General features: G+C 40.6%; 1 protein-coding gene across 2 annotated transcripts in view; it reads right to left on the bottom strand.

The window, feature by feature from the left end:
- Nucleotides 1–19,851, bottom strand: part of FRMPD4 (FERM and PDZ domain containing 4) — a 330,978-nt gene extending 311,127 nt beyond the window's left edge. Inside the window, exon 1 of one of the 2 annotated variants that reach the window (XM_038135852.1) lies at nucleotides 17,293–19,851. In XM_038135852.1, the coding sequence (XP_037991780.1) occupies nucleotides 17,293–17,336 (44 nt within the window). In that variant the 5' untranslated portion in view covers nucleotides 17,337–19,851. The remainder of the gene's footprint in view (nucleotides 1–17,292) is intronic. The other variant, XM_038135885.1, reaches the window with a different exon arrangement.
- Between the last annotated feature and the right edge of the window lie 603 nt (nucleotides 19,852–20,454).

The raw sequence follows: 20,454 nt of genomic DNA, 5'->3' as shown, positions 1-20,454 counted from the left end.
CATAGAGGCGCAAAGTTAAAAGAGGTGAATTTTATTTGTAAATACTACCCATGCTAAAATCTTGTTCTTTTTTTAAGGAGAAAATACTGCAGCATTTGTCCTGTTTTATTACAGTGTAGCTTGAAGGGAAGAAGTCAGAACTGCCTGGGATAGCAGAAACATGAGAAAATCAATGCCTTGTGCAGAGAATAAACATGCGGGGGAAAAACTCGGAAAAAAAACCCTCCTCATAAAAGGTGTCAATTAGCTGGTTAATCAGCAAAGAGAGCAGATATAGGCTTTCATGGAAAAATGCAGTAATAGCTGTTCCTTGAAAGAAGGTAAACATGTCTTTGAGTAATGGTTGGCTGGATAAACAGTGGATGGACTGAGGAAAAATTCTAAATATGTTTGTTTTGAGGAGACTAACAAATAGTGATGCAGTCTTCTGATTTTGATTTTTTTTTCTGAATGTATTTTGTTAAACTGGGGGGAGAAAACTTAAATCCCTGCTAAACCCAGATGAGGATTGTTCCTTAAACAAGAATAGCATACACACAAATGTCTAGCTATTTTAAACTCCTCAGAAATGGTTAAACACATGGCTAAAAAAAAAGAATTATTATCCTGGCTCTGCAGTAGGTTTAGAATTAATCTGTTTTATTTCTGGAAACAATGTGGCCCCTCTTCTTATTGTGGCCATGTTAGAAAGAGGAGTGAGCTGTTATGCAAACAGGCTACAGGGAGCTGCAGCCATTCCCGGGGGGGCTCGGTGCATCCCGGTGTCCGGCTCAGCTGGATGCAGATAAAGCAAAGGCAGGCTTGAAAGGGGAGCATTATGCTGTTAATCTCATGCCGGCTCTAAAACTAACATCTCTGACAGAAAGGGTCACAACAAAGGACTGATACAGAGAAAAGGGTGAGGAGCATGAAATGAGTGAGGTGTCACCGTTCAATGAGCAATGTGAACTGACACATGCAGTTGTTTGGGATAGACAGTATCTGACTCTGGGCAAACTGTATAGGATGGATATGTTCACAGCAAGGAGCAGAGTATAGCTCCTAGTATGAATAATGGAAAATGTGTCCCACATTCCTTGTTCATCTTCCTGGTAACTCATAGCTTTGCATCATTGTAAATTCAGTAGGTGCCATTTTTACTACTGGTATTCTCAGTATTTTATTGCTGGTGGAATAATTGGGGCTTTCTTTATGGAACATTATCTTCAATGACAGGTGAATCTCAAGTATCTGGAATTTCATTTTAGTTTGGACAGGCATCCTAATATTTAGATGATCCTTTGAATCATACATGAACTGGAAGTCTCTGAACCTGAGCTGAAGATGTGACAAGTATAACATTTTTCACAAGTTTTCAAACACTTTTGATTTGAGTTACACCTAGAAATACAGAGAGAGCAATGTCCCTCTAGTATGCTGGCATTTCAAGTGGAGGAAAAAGGAAAGGCTTGAAAGTTTGTCTAGAGTGCAGAAGAATAAAGTCCATCTTACTATATGCAGGATTTTGAAATTATTAAGGGTGTAGTGTATTTTTCTAGTTTAAAACTTTGAGATTTTATATCTTAAGAGGAAAAAAACTTGTCTAAAAATAGCTTGATGAGTGAAAATTATCTTGTCTAATTACAGACTTCTTAAAGTTGGATATCTGAGTCTACTCTCCCTTTATAGTTAATAGAATCATCTTCAGAACACCATTTGCTGACCTGTCTTAGATGCCTATCTTAGGATGAGATGAATGGTGCTCTGGAGACCTCTATTTCTGTCTATTGAAAAGAACTGAGGATAACAACATTTTCAAAACACTAAGGCTGTGAAATAGAATTTCAAAAAACTTTTAATCAGACCATGTGGAAGACAACTAGAGTGATTCCTGGTATTTTCAGGGATCAAGGGCAGGAGCTGTGGAAAGCAGTGCTCTACTTCACTTCAGTTTTGTATTTATTTATGGATTTATTATTGGTATGACTGCAAAGTATGCAGGTAGCAATTTGTTCCACATCAGTTTCAAAATAACTTAGGAAAAAAAATTTGTATTCCAGTCCAAATCTTTGTTCCTTTTTTATTTTATCCCATTATTTCTGGACGCCTAGCTGTCTGAATCTAAGAATTCAGTGGTGATACCCAGATGATGAAGTGCAAATAGATCATGGTGATAGATTTTTTTTTTAATCCTTGACCATTTCAGAATCACTTTGCTGACTGCTTGACCTCAATTTTTTGTAACTTCTAAAATCATAGAATCTTTGAATACCATGAGCTGGAAGTGACCCAAGGATCATTGAAGTCTAACTCCTGACCCTGCACAGGACAACCCCAAGAATCACACCACATGCCTAAAATAGTTGTATAGCTTTGAAGAGATGTTATTTTAAATATTTTTCCCCAACAATGTAGCCACAAAGATCTTCTTTTAGGCTCTCTGACATACACTGACCTTGAGCTCTGAATCAGCACTATATATATATATATATATATATTCAGAAACCAGTGAAAGCTTTATTTATGATGCAAAATCCAGGAGAATAACAAAATTGGGGCTATATTGCACTGAGAAAGGCCAAACTCCAGTTTTTCAGGTGGATCCAAAGTGTAAGTTGTAATGCAACTTGTTGGTGAGACCATACCATCTCAGGGTTACTGAAAGAATGTTTTAGATAATTTAGAGACCTCAGGGCATTTACTATTCACACCTTTCACTTCCCATGCTGTAGCTACAGAGCTACACTGTTCAGTTATCTAGTTTGGCAGTCAGGAGATAAAAAATACTGGATTTCTGTGGCTGTGGATGCTGAGCAGTTATGTATGTCAGTGCAAATTGTGTATGCTGTTCTACCATCATGGCTTGTGTCAGAAATGGTGTGGCCAGCAGGCCTGGGACAGTGATCATCCCACTGCCCTCAGCTCTGGTGAGGTCACACCTTGGAGCCAGTATTCAGTTTTGGGCCCCTTGCTACGAGAAAAATGCTGATATGCTGGAGCATGTCCAAAGTAGGACAAAGGAGCTGGTGGCAGGTCTGGAGCACAAGTCCTGTCAGGAGCGCTGAGGAAGCTTAGCCTGGAGAAAAGGAGCCTCAGGGGGACCTCCACAACTGCCTGAAAGGAGGCTGTAGTGAGGAAGGGGTCAATCTCTTCTCCCAGATAAGTGACAGGATGAGAGGAAATGGCCTCAGGTTGCAGTAGGGGACATTTATGTCTGGTATTTGGAAAACTTTCTTCACAGAAATGGTAGTCAGGCATTGGGATAGTCTACTCAGGGAAGTGTTTGGGTCACCACCCCTGGAGGTATTAGAAAGATATGTACATGTGACACTTAGGGACATGATTTGGTGGCAGACGTGGCAGTGCTGGGTTAAGAGATGGACTTAATGGTTGTACAGGCCTTTTCCACTTAGATATTTCTGTGATTCTGTTTGACTTTCAGTCCAGCCTGCAGGGGGCAGGAACATTAGCATGCTCGGAGCATGGTAAACTTCAAATATTCTATAAGATCTCTAGAAAATATTCAGGGTCTTAACTGTAAGAGGTAGTCAGTTTTGAAGTGGTTGAGTGGAAGAGTAAGCAGGTTTTATGTGTAAATATTTAGAATATTCTCCAAAACTCCTGTGTGACAGTGCTTCTCAAGTCATGAGGTTGCCCATTTTCCTCGTGTTAACTTTAACCACATGCTCTCATTGATGGAATGCTCCGGCAAGCTGAAAGCTGAAGAGCACGCTGTCACAGTGGGCATGCAGAGAATGAAAGCCATGCATGAAGCAGAGCTCCCATCCACCAGCCCTGTCCATGAAGCGAGACCACCACGCTCACAGGAGGCCACAGAGGGAACATCAGCTGCCAGGTGAGGGAGTAAACCTGAGTGGCACCTGTCCAGGATAAAGGAGGTATTGCACGATATTTTCCAACCGCTTGAAGGGATTTTTAATGACCACATGTAGCCAGAACTTCAGTTTTACATAGTTTCCAAAAGCTGACAGGAACTTCATAGCTTTGCTCTGAGTTTTTACAAGCTCTCATGGTCTTGTCTTGGAGGCAGAGTGGCACATCTTTAATTGCTGCTGAACTCTGCAGCACTTGGGAGCTGCTGGAAGTTTGCCATCTACCTGCCAATAAGACCTGGCTCTACTTTTGTAAGCTCTGACAAGATCTCAAACTGGTGTGATGTTGCTGCAAATGTTGATAATGTAGATAATGTAACACCTTTATCAAAAACATAAGGAAAACTTATCGTTTGGATTTTTTTTTCCTTTAGTCTTTATTGAGCAAGCTGCTCAGTGGATGAGACTGACAAAAATGTGCAAAGAACACACACCACAGTGTGCATGGGTGCCTGATTGTGTGCATGGGTGTCTGATCATATGAATTTTATTTTGAAGAGCTGACAGGATGCTTGGACAAATCATTCTTTGTTGCTTTAAGTATGTGAAAGTGCCCTGTGCTGTTTTCCTGTATTTTTGCTGAGGCCACTTGCTCTTCAATTGCAATTCATGTTATATATTTTTCTTATAAAGAAAACTACTAACATCAGTCTGTAAACATATCAAACAAATGCAAATGCTTACTGTTTGAGAGAAGTTCCTCCATCGCATGTTCTGCTAGCACAGGATGTATTAATGGTGAGAAGTTAAAATCCCTTCACCTCCAAATGGCTGTTCTAATTGTTATTTGAATTAACTGCTGTCATTAACTCAAGGTCTGAAACCTAAGCCATAAGTGATAGTTTGAGAAAATAAGCTAAACACTCCCTCCAGCATTTTTGTGTAGGTTAGTAGGAACTGAAGTTCTGAATGGCATTCTTCTGGTTTTACATAACATTCACCTGCTTCTCTAAATAACATTTTTATTTCAGTTATGTCTGAATCAATTGGGCAAGGACAGTAAAAGTGCATTAAATGAGCCCCCAATAGACATAACACAGCAAGAGTAATACATTTTTATACTTTCAAATCAAATATTGTGAGTGTCTGGGGGAAGAGGTTTTATTGCATGCTAAATGCAGGACTTGGAACCGGCAAGTCTTCTTCCATCTTGGTCACTGACCTACCTAAGAAATCTGGTGTTTGTTGTGTATGTGGTTACTGTGGCAATCTACATTTACACAACTCTGAAATTACATAGCCCTTCATAATGCAAGCTACAACCAGCCCAGATCAGCGGGGGAACTGTGTGAGCAGTAAGTACCACCTGCATCAGTGGTGGCTGGAGCTGGGCTCAGAAAGGTTCTGGTGAAAGACCTCTCTCAGCCAGGTTCCAACTGCCCAGAATAAACATCTTCACAGCTTTCAGTGAGTGACCATCTGTGAGTGACTCTATCTGTGCTCTTCTCCCTGTGGAAACTGGTGCTAGACTTTGCAATTCTCAAGATTTTTCGATTAAGTCAGTTTGTGTGCTTCTTGAGCAAGCATTGGTTTTCTTTTTTTTTCCTAAGTGAATAAATTCAAATCCATCTAAAGTGCAAGGATGTGGAGAGAGAGAGAAAAAAAGGAAGGAAAATCCTAACTTAGCTATGAGGGACGACTTATCTGACTTTACAGGCAAGAAATCCAATAGAATCACTTGCCTGAGGACCAAGAGTGACTTTGTGGCAATACCCTATCTCCTGAATGCCCAAGTTGCAAAATTATCTCTCACCAAGGCCAGCTGTCATTTAACAAAGAGGGCTGCCTTATTTTTAAAGATACATAAGTAATTAATGCAAAAAGGAATTAACTTCAATGGAGAAAAATACTTCTTTCCAAATGGTTGAAAGCAGCATGTTTGTAATATGCAAAACCCTCTTTGCATCTGGAAAGACTGTTTTCCTGTCATGAATTTCTTTGTATAAATTAAAATCATCCTGTGCTGTGACAATGTTTTTGGTATCTTATCTCTATTATAGCTAGTCAAGAAAAATATATATTCTACCAACTGTTTCCAATTACAAACTAAAATTCTGTGGAGACTTTTCCAGTACACTAGGGGTCAAATCTATGGAGAGGGTGAGCAGCTGGGACTCCTATGGCTCAACTGATTAGCACCATCTTACTTTGGAGGCATGAATTTTACACAGTAAATGATCTTATCACCTACCCGGGTTTAGAACTATTGCGAGTTAATAACAGCACTGCAGCCATAGCTGCAAAATATTACACAATAAAACAAAATACATGGAAATAATCTCTCCTGAGTGCCAATAATTTAGATTTACAGAGTAATCCATATGTATTCCAGCTCCTAACAGATTGCCAAAATACTGTTTGGAGACTTCTATTTCAAATCTAGTACATTTTATTATCATTTCAGAGGTTACAAAATTGAGGAATAAATTAAAAAGCTAAAATGGGGAAAACAAACATTTACAGATTGGATTTAGGCATTCAGATGTGTGAAGCAAAGCTCCCTCTTCTGAAAGGACTTCATTAATGTTTAATTAGCTGAGTTGCAAACCAGAGCTCACTCCCCAGCGTCCCCTTACCCAGGCACAGCACGAATTGCTCTCCCTCACAAGGGGGGAGGCTGGCTTTGTGGGGTTTTTTAGCAGCACCTCAGGGATGGCATTTTTCAGCAGCTGGTCTCAGGGCACTTCACAATGTCATGATAATTATCACCAGTGAAGTCAGGGGATGCATAGGGTTACCAAGCAAAACAAGGCAGGGATCTGTGTGGTGACAAGATACAAGTCTTTGTTTTGTGAATTTATGGAGGTGAGGCCTGGCATTTTGAACATCAGTTCATTTTGCTCATTGGCTGCTTGATGCCAGAAATGAGAGCCCTCTGTCATGGACACAATGCTCCTGGAGTGCTATACCAATATTGTATTTTTCTAGGTACAGACATTTACTGTAGTATCTCAGGTGTTCGGGGATAGGTCATTTTTCACCAATTCACTGGAGCATAGGAATTTCAACAAATGCTTCACAAACAATAATTCAAAAAACATCAATAAGTAATTTTCATATAATTTTAGAAATATTGTCCAAACTTACCAGAATGCTGTAATACAGAAAGTCTATTGCTTAAAGGTACGGTTCCTATTAACTCTAACCTTTTCCATGACACGAGTCAAATACAGAGATTTCACACTGGGCAGGACAGAGTGTCTCTGAGCTTCACCAAAAGAAGACCACAATACATTGTCAAACATTAACCTTCTTGCATCTTTCCAGCTAGAGGCACTATGTTAATGGGAATGCCCACTGAAATCATTGGAGTTGTGCTCCTTTCCCTTTGCAAAGTCTCCAGTTCAGTGTCCTTGGGCTGGTTCCTTTTTCTTGTGTGTTGCAGCGTCTGTTATGCTATACATGAAATAGGCTTAACCAGAAGACAAAACAAAACATGCCCGTGGAAATCAATTTGGCCACTGAGTTGAACTTGCCCCATGTCTGCTGTACTTGGCTGCACAGGCAATGTGTTTCCAAGCCTCAGTCATGGGGAGCAGAGCCATCGCTCCAGAGCCCCAGCAGCTCAGAGCAGCAGCACCCCTGCTCAATTCCAGCTCTCTGCTCACTGAGGGCCAAACTTGGCCTTCAGCACTTCACTGACTAGCCATAATTTTTAAGAAAATTGTTTGATGATAGCACTCTTTGTAAATCTGAGGCTCTGCTTTGTATTTATATGCACCTAAATAAATCAGAATGTTTCTCCCTGGCCAGAAGTATACAAGTGTTTACTGTAATAATTGCAAACATTCACAAGATGGCTTGGAAAGCAAAGTTCTTTTCCGAAAATTATGAATATGATACATTCTAGTAAATTGACTTCTGTTCATGCCAACATTTGAACTCACAATGGCTTACCAAATAAACCCCAAGTAATCTGAAAATTAAAAGCTTGGTAATACCCTTTTCCCAAAGAAAGGCTACAGTCTTCATCAAACCGTATTTTTGTCAGAGAAAGTCAATTTTGGAAACTTTTAAATCCCCTAGGTTAAAATACTCATATTGTAGCAGACCTTAAGCAAACAATCATTGACAAATTCAGGGCTTTTTCTGAGCTGAACTCTGAAGATAATATGCATTGGACAGTACAAAGTGACAGCAACTCCAGCAAAGGTAAGGGAAGTAAAGGAAAACATTGGAAGACAGTGTAAATATGATGGAGCTTTCAGAAACAAATCTTGCTTTCCCTTTGGTTACAATAACTGTCAGGAATAGTCTGAGAAAGAAAAATCTTTTCATTCTAGTAGGGCACATTGCATTAATATCAAAGTACACAGTTTTAGATCCAACAGAAAAGGTTAAAAAAATATATGATTAAAGAGAATCATCAAAGGAAGAAAGCCATAAAGGTCAGATATTTCCAGTTACTGACTGATTGGCTTGGTCAATGACAGTGATCATTAACTACCAAGAAGTGCCCTTCCTGTCAGCCTCTCTTACATAAACAGTGAAATGCACAACAACATGGATCAGAAGCTATTAGGTGATCACATGTGGAAGCTGGTCTCTCCAAAATGCCATGGCATTTACCATGCTAAATGTGATACTGGTGTTCTTGCTCTTTCTTTCTCTCTAGTTCACCCTCTTTTTTCCCCCATGCAGTCACACACGTACGTTGGCTGCACAAAAACCCTGTGAGCATGCCACCAAATGGCTGGTGGCTGTCACTGTGCCAGATAAGGAAAAAACCTGAGATTGATCAAGTGATTAATCTTGTGTTAATATATAACTAAGGAGACGTGAAGATTTTATAAGCAAGGACAAAAAGGTATAATTGGATATGGTAACTTTTGTGTTCAACAGAAGAACTGCTAGGAAGAGGAAAAACAAGTAATTATAAAAACAGAAGAGGATTAAGGAGATTTTTTTTTCCTGCTGGGTACAAGCACCTGGATGGCAGAGAGCCTAGAACTGGATTACCTTTGAATTTTCTTAATTGTTTTCATGAGAGGAACTTTTTTGACCCATATGAATCAGAGAGAAAGCTTCTTAGATTTGAGGTATGCTAATTTATAAGAAACCTTTCCTCCTACAGAGATGCTCAGGAATACACTGACTGCTCAATACTGCTTGCTTTTTTTATTTTTTTTTAATTCTCTTCCTGACTAGCTCAATAAATTGCACAGAAAAAAAAAGTCATAACCTTCTGCAAGGAATGCAATTGCAAATCCTGGAAAAAAATGCATTTCTTCCTTAAATTTTAAGGTATCTTTTCAAAGCAACCATAACTATTTAGAAATAAGTAAATAGCAAATTTCAAAATTAAAAAAAGCATGAGGTTTTTCTCCCTCGCTTTGCTTATGATTTTACAGAAAAGGATGCAGTTTTCCTAGTGCCACATGTATTTTTTCATTTCTTTGTTGTATTTGACTGTTGAAATTTTTTTTCTATGTGGGTAAAATATTTGGTTATATAAACCAGTTAAACTGATAAGTAGTCACAACAAACTGCAGCAATTTTTTCCTCTTGTAGGAGTTTGAAGGATTGACAGCTGGAGAGATATTTTCCTGTGTCAGTATGTGCAGGGATGTTGAGCAATTTCTCTGGAGAGGACTGATGCTACTTATTTGTATCCCACAAGCAACCTCCCCTGCTACCTGGTGCAGCTGGCCAAGGCTGGAACTAGGCAAGCACTCATATGTCTTTTCCATTTGTTTAAAGCTCATTAGCATGCATTGAGCTGTGCTGTTCCAGCTTCAATACATCAACGTTTCCAAAACATTAATGCTGTACTGTTGAGGCAAAAGAAAACTAAGTCTCATTTGAAATACAAACATGTAATGAAATGCAGCCTGTTGCCCCCTTTCAGATCCCAGGGACTGGTGGCAGGATCTCAGTAAAACCCCAGGCATGCTGTGAAACTCTGACGTCTTTGCTAACCTGTATCTGTGGAACCACGGGTATTTAGAGGCAGCTGTACCTCCTGCAAAAAGGTTCTTGCTGTAGCACCATTAAAGAACTGTTGAAGCTTTCAATCTGGAAGCTCCTACCCTGGGAAGCTGAGTTTGTGAGGCACAGCTGTTGTACAGCCCCCTCCAGCAGAGCTGAAAGGCATGGCTGAGAGTGGGGTAAGAACAGACAAACCCACACCGGCTGGGATGCCTTTGCCTGGGCAGCCCAGACCAGGAGCTCAGAGCCTCCTTGACCCCGTCCTCCCCAGGCAGGGCGTGGTGGTCCCTCAGCAGGTACTGCCCCACGAGGGGAGCGCAGCAGGAAGGCTCTGGGGCACCCCTGGGGGGAAGGACTGGCTGGAAATGCCTTAAGTTCATCCCTGATGCTGCTGTTCTCACAGAGCACAGAATTAGTCAGTAAAGCCACAGTGGGACCAAGCTGAAGTATTTGGAAGAAAAAGATTCCTGAATAGCCTGGCCTGCGATTGAAGCCAGAAACCATGCAGGGATAACTTGCCTTCATATTACAGAACTCTAACCCCGAAGCCCTGGGATAAAAAAAAAAAAAGATGTTATTTAAATGAAGGAGCAGTATATAGCATGCATTGATTTTGGAGGGAAGTTATTTATTCAGCATTTTAGCATGCTGGGAATGTTGGTTCAGCAGGGAGAGGCTTCTGAAATGCTCCCCAGACTTTACATGGAGGGTCATCTCAAGAATAATTAGCTCCTGTGCCTGTTCATCTGGAAAGGCAAGGGGTCCATACGGACACTGCAGGTGTAGGTAGAGGGCAACTGCTGTGTTAGAGAAAGCATAAGCAGGCTGACTGATGAGAAAGACATGACTAGTCTTTGTGTTGATAAATGTAAAGTGCTCCCTATAATAAGAGTTTTGTGGGTTTGGTCTAGGCTTGTTTTGTTTGGATTGTTTTTTTCACAGATAAAGTACATATAGGAAATGTTTAAATGTTTAAATATTTAAATGATTTTTTTTTCTCCATACTTACTCTCTGTGAACAGCAGTTAAATTTCCTGGCAGGAATACAAGTGATAAATATGAATTGCATTTTGCGTGGTATTTATAGAAAAATAATTTTAACGTGTGTATTCACAGAATTAAAGGTTCTTTTAATAGTCAGTCATGTCCCCTCAGAAAGAAGAGACTACATCTCGTGACTCTTATAATTTGATTTTTGGAAAGTGTTTGCAAAGCATAGGCAGCAAGTGAACAGCAGATAAAAAATTAGTGCTGAGATTCTACTAATGACTATACTAAATATTATGATTTTTCTTCATAAACAGAAGGGAAAATAATCAAGAACATTTGTTATTAAATGTTTTATAGCAATATTTTGCTTTTGATGGAAAGCTCATTTCAAGATATGTGCATGTATGCATTAGTTAACAATATGTGCCTCCTATGGGGCAACTCATAGGATAAAACCAGAATGTTTGTCATGCAAATAATTAACTATTTCAGTGTAACATGAACAGGGTATACATGGCATGCAGCATACCAATAGCAAGAAATATTGCAGATGATTTACTGCAAGGGGAAAAAAGGGCTGTAACATGAACCAATAATTTCTTCACTTAATCCAGGAATAAAGATAAAAGGAGAAGAGAAAAATACAGTTAACTCTTCCCCAGGGTGTTTGAATGAGGAAAGTGCTGAACTGTGAATCTGAATTGAATAGACAGAAACATTAGCTCCTTTCAAAAGCTCCTTTCAAAAAGGATGTTTGCCTTACAGAGATCAGATATTGTAATAGCACAGATCTGGCTCCTTGCCTATGCTTTGCAGCATGCAAATGAGTATTTTCCTTTCTCAGCAGCTCTGCAGTAAAACCCACCATGAAATCATAGAAATATACTGAAGAACTCTCTGAAATTACCACCAGTTCTGCTGTCAAACACCAGAAACTGATGCTTGATTAACAAAGCTGCAGGTAAGGGCCCTCTGTTCCAGACTCGCTGTCAGTGGAAACACAAGCAATTAATACCTCTGAAAACAGTGCTCAAAAAGGCACATTTTCAAAGGTGACTCATGATGCAGGCAGGTGCCAGACAACCATTTAAAAAAAAATTTCTACCTGCTATTGAATTGAGGTGCACAAGAACATGTTTTCATGGTGGATTGCAGAGGAGAGTTACCCCAAGTTCTGAAGGAGCTGTAGTTTGTTGTGCTGAACACCAGGATGTCTCAGCCCACAATAAGCTCTGCTCTGCCACATGAAGACCCTTGCAAGCCTGAGATATTTTGATACTGAGATTTTATTGCAAACCGAAACTGAACAACCTGGGGATGCTCTTCTGCAGCTGCACCAGCTAAGAATATTTAAATCATCAGAACCACTGAAAACTGTATTTCAGTTGGGTCTCCCAGTTTAAAAGACCAACAAAAAAGCTGGTCAATCTCAGGACACAACAAAAAATGCTTTTTCAGCTTATTAACTTTGTCAAGACTGAAGTCACTGCTACAAACTGTGCCACTGGCAAGTTTGGGTATTAAGGTGGAAGGAAGGACATCAAAGAGGAGGGAGACAAATGTGTTATTGCCAATTTAACCATGTATCTGATTCCCTAATACAATCTTTCATGCTTGTGCTGTAATTGCCTGCAGCTCTCTTGATTTCATCACCATCAGTATTTTGCTTATGTTTAAGGTCTGTGACTCCTGTGAGTCACATTAACTTATTTTTCACAAGCTACTTCTAGCATATTTCCTCTCCACTGTCCTGTTAAAACCATCACAGAGTTATTCAGAGTGAAAGGGACTTCTGGAAGTCTCTCTTCCAACCTTCTGCTCAAAGCAGAGCCATCACTGAACACATTGCCAGGTGACCTTCTGCCAAGGCTATCAGTCCCTGGCCTTTTTCAAGAGAGTACCATTTTTCATGACCCTTTACTTTCAGCTATGGGTCACCATCTCAAAGACCACCACTGTTCTCCTGTCCAACAAGAGCTCAGTGCCCCATGTCTGAGGGCACCCATCCTTCCACAAAAACAGGACAATAGCCTAGTGTGAGGTGATAGCCATACTAGTCACTTACACTACTCTTAGCTCAACTGGAACAGCTGACTGAACCAAAGGATTCCATAATCCCAATATCCCACACTTTAAAACGAATGTAAGATTTACAGTAGGTTCAAACAGAGCATAACTCAGATTACCAGTGAGCTGCTTGCCATTCCCATCTGTACCTTCCCAGTAAAGTAGCACTTACAGACTTGATCACAGAACAATTTGATGCATTTGCCATTTTGGAGACTTAACCACAGTATGCAAATATTTCAAGGACAGAAATGGTTTCAATGTTTATTCAACATGAACATGTAGGAAAAGAGAAAATAGCAGGCATGAGATATTTAGGGCAGCCACTGTGAATTCACTGTAGGTCTGAGAAGACTGTCAATACTGAGGGCTTGTGGCAAAATGCTGTGAAAGTACAGGAACAAAATCAATTTTAGCCTGATTTTTTCCCTCCCAGTACACATGACAAAATTATTTACAAGTGGCTTATTTAAATCTAGCCAGAAGTCAGCTATTTCAGTGGCCTATTGAGCAGAAAAGATCCCCTGTGAGTCAAGGAAGGTCACAGATCCAGCTATATCATCCAGATGATCTCTCTGACAGAATATTTGTAACACTTGCTCTACCTTGCCTTTGTTTCAAAGTGAATGGCTTGTGACAGGGGGTTTTACTTCCATTTTTGTTGGCATTGGCTGGAACTTGCTGTATCCTGACACAACCTTTCACATAATGATGATGAGCATAGAGTGAAAAGAAAACAACCAAGAGAGAACAACACATCTTATCTAGAAGCAAAACAAGTCACTAAGACCACCCTTTCAGACACCCTCATCTAACCTAAAGCTAAAAGCTGCTTTAAAAACCACCCACACTGCAGTCATAGATTTCCTGCTCGGCACCTCTCCATAATCTCAGTGCAAACTGCTGCAAAAGCCGGCAAGCTAATAGCTGATCTGGCTCAGTGCCAGGCTGATTTTGACTGTCCCCTTTCGAAGTCTAGGGCATCTTTGCATTGGCAAGTCGCACAGCGTGATTGGGATGGATCTGTAGAGTGAAATGGTGGGTGCACAGCAGCTTAGGGCCAATCTGTACACATTTTAAAGATATTACTTCAGACTATCTCTGGTTTGTACTCTACATAGGATACTGAGTGAATCCCATCCAGTTGGTTCAGCAAAGGGACATGCAGTTTGTGTGCTCCAAGACCACTTCATTCACACTGAGAACGCAAGTACAGGAAACAGGACAGGATATTTTCTTCCTGAGTACATTCCTGATCTCTACTAAACTAATACAAACACATCTTGGGATCACTTAGGAGTGGTCTTTTCTCGGGGAAAACCTTTGTGTGGAAAAGATTCTGACTGTGGAGATAATAAGCATCCTTGGCTGCTCACATTGTCTGTACACAGTTCAACATAAAACTAATAAGTTTGATGAACCACTGTGAGAGCTAGTAAATTATTTCTCCCTCTTTATTGGAAAGGTAGGACTTAAATGTTACAAAGAAGAAGAGATTCAAATCAGGAAATACCTGTCTTTTTTGTTATTTGAAAGTTTAACACTGAGCAGTACACATGACTGGTTTTGGAATGCTTTACATTATTAGCCTATTCTGTCAAGTTTTTATATGAATTGGGTCCAAAAGCGTATTTATTTGTCCCAGGCCATCACTGCCAGATGTTGTCATCTTCCAGGCATGTCCATGGTGGGACACCTGGTCTTATGATGCTTTGTGAGTCAGGAATGGTGCTCTGGGGACAGCACTGTGCAGCTCTCTGCACAGGGGAGATGTTTACTGCTGCCAATTCACAGAAACCACAAATACTGTATTCCAGTAAGCAGATTCCTCTGGTTAAACTCCAGCAAGTCCATTTCGCAGTGAGCTTGATGGGCATTCAGAGAAGAATGTGTCAGAAACAGAATCAGGAGAACAGCCCTACATACAGGCATAACCCTCACTGCCCAACTGTTGCGAGATATATTGCTTTCTTGGGAGTTTTTTTATTGTTTTTTTGGGAGGGGTTTGTTCGGTGTGATTTGATTTTTCTTGCTTCTCTCCATTCTGAATGCATTGAAGCACAGTTGTTTATAGAGATAAATGGCTTTCACAGAGATGAAGACTCAGCCACATATACAAAGGAGCATATGTCTGATCAAGTTTTGTGGGCATACCACAAGCAAATAGGGATCTGTATTACTGTATAACTGACTTTGGGGGATAGCTCAGTGCTCCGGGGAAAAAAAACAGCCTACGTCAGACAGAATTCTGCAGCAGATAATACAGGGGCTTGATGACGATACAAGAATCCTTATTTAATTCACTCTGTATCCCTGGTACTCCTCGTCCAGATAATCAAAGAACAGAGACTGTAATGACTGTGTCTGAATATTTCCTTTCTTTTGAAGCTTTCAAATTCCTTATTCCAAGTTCAGGACTTGCCAGCTTTCTTCATGTTTTAAGGGGAATGTGCATAATAGAGAGTTCTGCCTCCTTCTCATGGCTCAATGGTAGAGCCTGCACAGGCTCTGCCCACTCATTCCAAGCATCTTTTGTTCTGATGTAGTATGTTCAAAGAATTCTACTTGGAAAAAAAAATAATTATCAGTTCTAAGCCTGCTGAGCATAACTTCAGTGCATATAAACTTTAAAAACAGCAGCCATTGTACAGTCTTTGGGTCCAAATTTGCAAACACACTTCCTGAAGCCCCTCTGAAATGTGAAGGAGAGTATGGAAAGATGAACCTGTCTTTCCATCAATTTATTCAGCAAATCCTCCTGCAGAAGCTCAGTTGCTATGCCTCATTAAACTGGCAGTGGTTGCCTTGCTTTACATAGCAGCCCAGCAGTCCTCAAAGGCAAAGTATCCAGAGGCTCTGGAAGACCAGGAGCAGCAGCATTGCCCCAAGCAGGTCCCGTGTGTGTGGAGCTGAAGCTGCCATCCCTCTGCTGCTCCCGAGACTGTGTCGGTTTGTATTCCATCTGCATTGCCTGTTCCAGGCTTGGTGTTTGTTTTCTTGTCTTTGGAGTAGGGAAGGTGGGGAAAGGGAAATATTTGTGAACGTAGTTCTTTATTTGCAATCTTTTTTGTGTCTCTGTTCTTTCTTTTTGGAGTCTGCCCAGTTCCTGCATTCAGCTGCTGCATCCAGAACAAGGGAGCAAGCTGGCCCCACAGCAGTGGCCCATCTGCCTTGGGGTTCATGGAGGGGAGGAAGGGCAGAGTTTGTTCTTAAAGAAACTACTCGGAATTCTTGAATTTATTTTAATATGCTCCAGAATATACTAGCTTTTCCATTGGTGACCTACAAAGACAAGGTCCCTATTCAAAAAATGTCTAGCATAGATTTAAAACTTTCAAAAGAGTAATGAAAAGCAAACAATGCAGAAGGAATAGATACAAAAATCTGACAATCATATTGTTAATGAAAATTTACAGATGTCTTTGGGCTTATTTTATTTTGTCACATTTGCGGAAAATTAAATAGAGGCAAAACAGTTTAAATCATTCACAAACAACCCACATTACTGAAAGATCCAGAGAAAATTGCTTCAGCTGTGGTCCACTTCAATGGGAAGAGACAATTCTATTCAAGTAGAAAGGGACCAGATGAGTCCAAACCTCTACAATTCTTGAAGATTCGGATTGTGCAAAACTTAACTCTCCTGACACGCTGTTATTCATTGAATTCTAGTTTTGCATCCAAAAAGATGAAAAAATACCAAATAATCAAAAAGAGAAAACAAACAATAACAACAACAACAACAACATAAGAAAACCAAAATGAAACCAAACAAAAAAACCTCCAACCTGAGTTGGAGCTGAAGAATTGTCCTTGTTGGAACTGGGAGTAGAATCCAGGCATACCACCTCCCACCCCTCCTAAGTATTGGACAACCTCTTTTAGCAAATAAATGCAGAGAGGCACTCTTTAAACAAACACCATATCCTATGCTATGACCCAATACACATACAATACAGTGAAATCTTGAATAATTTATCTACCGTATGAGTTCATTATTCAAAGACAAGCATACCATGCAGTTTAATGGGAACTTGCTTCATTACTTTCAGGATCTTTCAAATCCATTTGTGACATAAATACATGCTTACTAAAACATTCTTAAAACTTCTGAGAGAGTCAGCATTCTTTGCAGAAAGAAAATGCCTGATTTCTTTCTTCACTTTCTGAAGTTCACTGCAGTTCTATGGCATTTTCAATAAATTATCTAGAATGTCTGTGTTACTGGTTGTTGAAATGCTACTTAGATTAGTTCAATTCAAAGGTCAAACTATTTTCAGTGTTTAACTAAGTCATTTCAAAACATGCCTTACCATTAAGGGCACAGAGGTGTGAGTATTCAAAACCATATTGCCCTTGCAAAGTATGCATATATTTAAATATTTATATTCCCATTAGCTGGAAATGGGAAGAACAGATGTGTTAGCTTACTCACTGAATCACGGTGAAGATTCCCAACGGATTATCATAAACGTCCATTGTGTTTAAAGCTGATGGAAGCGGGTGGCAAAGTCCTGGGGCACGGCAGTCTGGGTTGGTGAATCTGTGCCTCCTTTCCTTTGCGGCACCCTCCACACGCGCTCCTGCACACACACCCACCCCCAGCCCTCCTCTGGGTGTGCTTCCCTGGCCTCTCCCAGGCTGCCTATGGAACCATGGACACTGCTGCTGGCTCAGAGCTGCCAGAGGCAGTGGGGGACACGGGGGGGTTCTATGGCAGTGACGCTCCCACACGCCAATCCATGTCAATGCTGCTGACACGGGAGGATCAATGGGAAAATTGCGGTCCCGTGGTCTGGGCTGTAATGATTTAATGACAATTTTTAAAACTGTTGGGTAGCTTCACCTTGAAACAAGCCTTGAGATTAACCTTAACAAATACAGAAATGTATGTTGATGCAGACTGGATCATGTGTGATTCCAGCCTAATGTTAATGACGTGTCAGTGTCTGCCGGTGTAAGGAGGGATAGGCGCAGTTGTGCTTTGTTTTCTTTGCCTTGGCTGGGATTCTTAGAATAGAATATAACTTTGGGGGTTGTAATGAAATAAAGCTTTCTTCTGCTTATGAAAAGAAAAACATGACAGAAAGAGAAAGACTGTCAGTTAAATATCACAGGACGAACAGTACAAACCACTCCACTAAAACCAATTGAGTGTATTTCCAAGTTTTCCTCTGCCGAGCTGAAGACCTCTGATTTTCAAAGGAGGATGCCACTAGTTTTTGATAAGTATGTCTTTAAAAGGATCTTACAGCTCCAGAACTTAATTATCTTACAAAACACCTGTGAGAAACACAGTTTATTCAAGTAAAGAAACAGTATTTCCTTACCAATCTACACTGCAATTTAAACACAATGGTCCTGAGACAGTTGCTGAAGGAATAATGACCTATTCCCCAGTGATCCTGCATGAAAAAATCCTTCAGCTGTGAAAGTCAGATGACAGCTGAGCACTTCCAAGGGAGCACTACTTCTTCTCTTCAGACACCCAGTGCCCTGACTCCAGGAGTGCAGCACTGGACACAGCTTCATTCAGGTGAGGAGAAAGGACAGATTGTACAGTGAGGCTGGGCTGACAGGCACGTGGGAAGCTGTGGGAAGTGCACCAGCCCTCACCCCCAGACTACACTGGGTGACAGGAACTGCTGTGTCCAAGTAGATGAAGAGAAGCAAAAGAAGAGGGAAAAGAGGTGGCTGCAGTCATTAAGCTGGATACCTGAAGTGTGAGTCTTTACCATCAAAGGCAGCCACCATGGAAATGGATGTCCTGAAAGCAGCTAGTTAAATGGCATCTCCGTTTCCAACAAGGCAGACCCATCTGCTCTCCCACAGCTCTCACCTAGGCTGACAAAATTACAAGGAAATGCAATCTCTCCTAGTGAGGTGAAAAACTCCAGAATAGAAGTTCCAAGCAGCTGGATCACAAACACTGCTGGCATTGCTGCAGTGGTGATTACAGAATCACCCTAAGGTTGGAAGGGACCACAGCTTAACAGAGATCATTTCAGCTAAAGGCTAATGACCGAGGCTAAAGACCTTTCATTGCAGCCCCAAGCAGAGCAAGATAAGAGAAGACAGAATCACTTCTGTGCAGTGGCTGCAGTGGATTGAGAAACGCTTGGGAAATCCACACCAAGGCTCCAGAGCCTTGCTGTAAAAGCATAGCTGACAACCTGGTGGGTTTTTACTGTGCTGTGGCACTCATATTTTCACATGGAGAAGTGAAATGGAGACCATTATGTATCTTTCCATTTAAAAAGTGCTAATGGAAGGTCTGAGAGTGTTAATTCTCAGGCTGAGCACATTACACCACCAGCCTTGTTGAAATGCTGATGTCTGCAGGGTCTATCACATTACAGCTGGACACTCTGGTCTACTAGCAAAGTTGGGCCCTTCTTTTGGGATCACAAGATGAGGTAAACATCTCCACTTGTGCAAAAAGCAGACAGGATTTTTTCCTAAGGTAAGCTTTGATTCCAGCTAAGCAGGCTGATAACAAGTGTAATGGCTGTTTTCTCAAGGGTGGTTTGAATACGTGATCTAAGGGTTAAAAAACTCCAGGGCACTGAAAAACTCCAAGTGCACTGTAGTATAAATATGGGGTTAGGCAACATTTCTGAATTCAGATCCTAGCTCTGAAACTAATTTTATTTCTGGCAGTGAGCAAATTGTTAACAGACAACTTGTAGAGACATTTGTTCAAACAGAGCTACTAATACTCAGTATTCAGCCTGAGACATGTGGGGCTGTATTTTCAAAGTGAGTGTCATCCTGAAGGGTTAGTCACAGATGATCATTTTTTTTAAACTCATCTAGATACAAAATGCCACTAATTTGACTTCTGTAATCAGAAGACACTTTTTTAAATAGCAAGTTTTTCATCTCAAGCCTTGCAAGTGTTTTTGGAGATATCCCACTAATTCAACAGGCTTCACAGCTACTCAGACTGCATTAGTTTCCAAATGTCCAAAAGAGAAGCAAAGGTTTACATATCTAAAAGATTATTCAGGCAATATTTGTGGAATAGTTTGAGGGATGATGTGGGTAGTTTACCCCATATGACTTCCTCACGTGCACTTGAATAGATAATCTGATCACTTACTTTCACTCTCGTGTTTTCTCCCAGTTGCATGTGATTTATCTGGATCTTTATTACTCATTTTTCAGATTCTCTAATATTTTGTAGAGAAACCTTGGTGTCTGCCCACACTATGAAAGATATGGCAGGAGTTACTCGTGCACCATTAGACACTGAGATCAAACTCATTACTCAGAAGAAATTAATGACGTCATTTTCGTGATAACATGATACAAAATGAGATAGGTCCCAGAAGCCAACCTTCAGCACCAGCAGTTTCCCATTTCTAGACTTCCCCGTTTTGAAATTCCAGTAAGACGAACACTGAAAGAACTAGAGAGGGGAAAAATGACGTATTTTATTTGTTCTTCTCAGAGCATCTCTTGTGAACAAACCAGTGATGAAATGAACTAGCCTTTAACATGATCCTTTCCTCTCACTACACCCTTAAAAGCATCTTGAGAATCACGTACTGAACGTTTGGGGCCAGATGCTCATCTGGCATGATTTGATGCACAC

Source organism: Motacilla alba, chromosome 1 (genome assembly GCF_015832195.1).
Source record: "Motacilla alba alba isolate MOTALB_02 chromosome 1, Motacilla_alba_V1.0_pri, whole genome shotgun sequence".
Classification (NCBI taxonomy): domain Eukaryota; kingdom Metazoa; phylum Chordata; class Aves; order Passeriformes; family Motacillidae; genus Motacilla; species Motacilla alba.
Note: the sequence above shows the minus strand (reverse complement) of the source record. Positions and strands in the feature narration are given on the sequence as shown.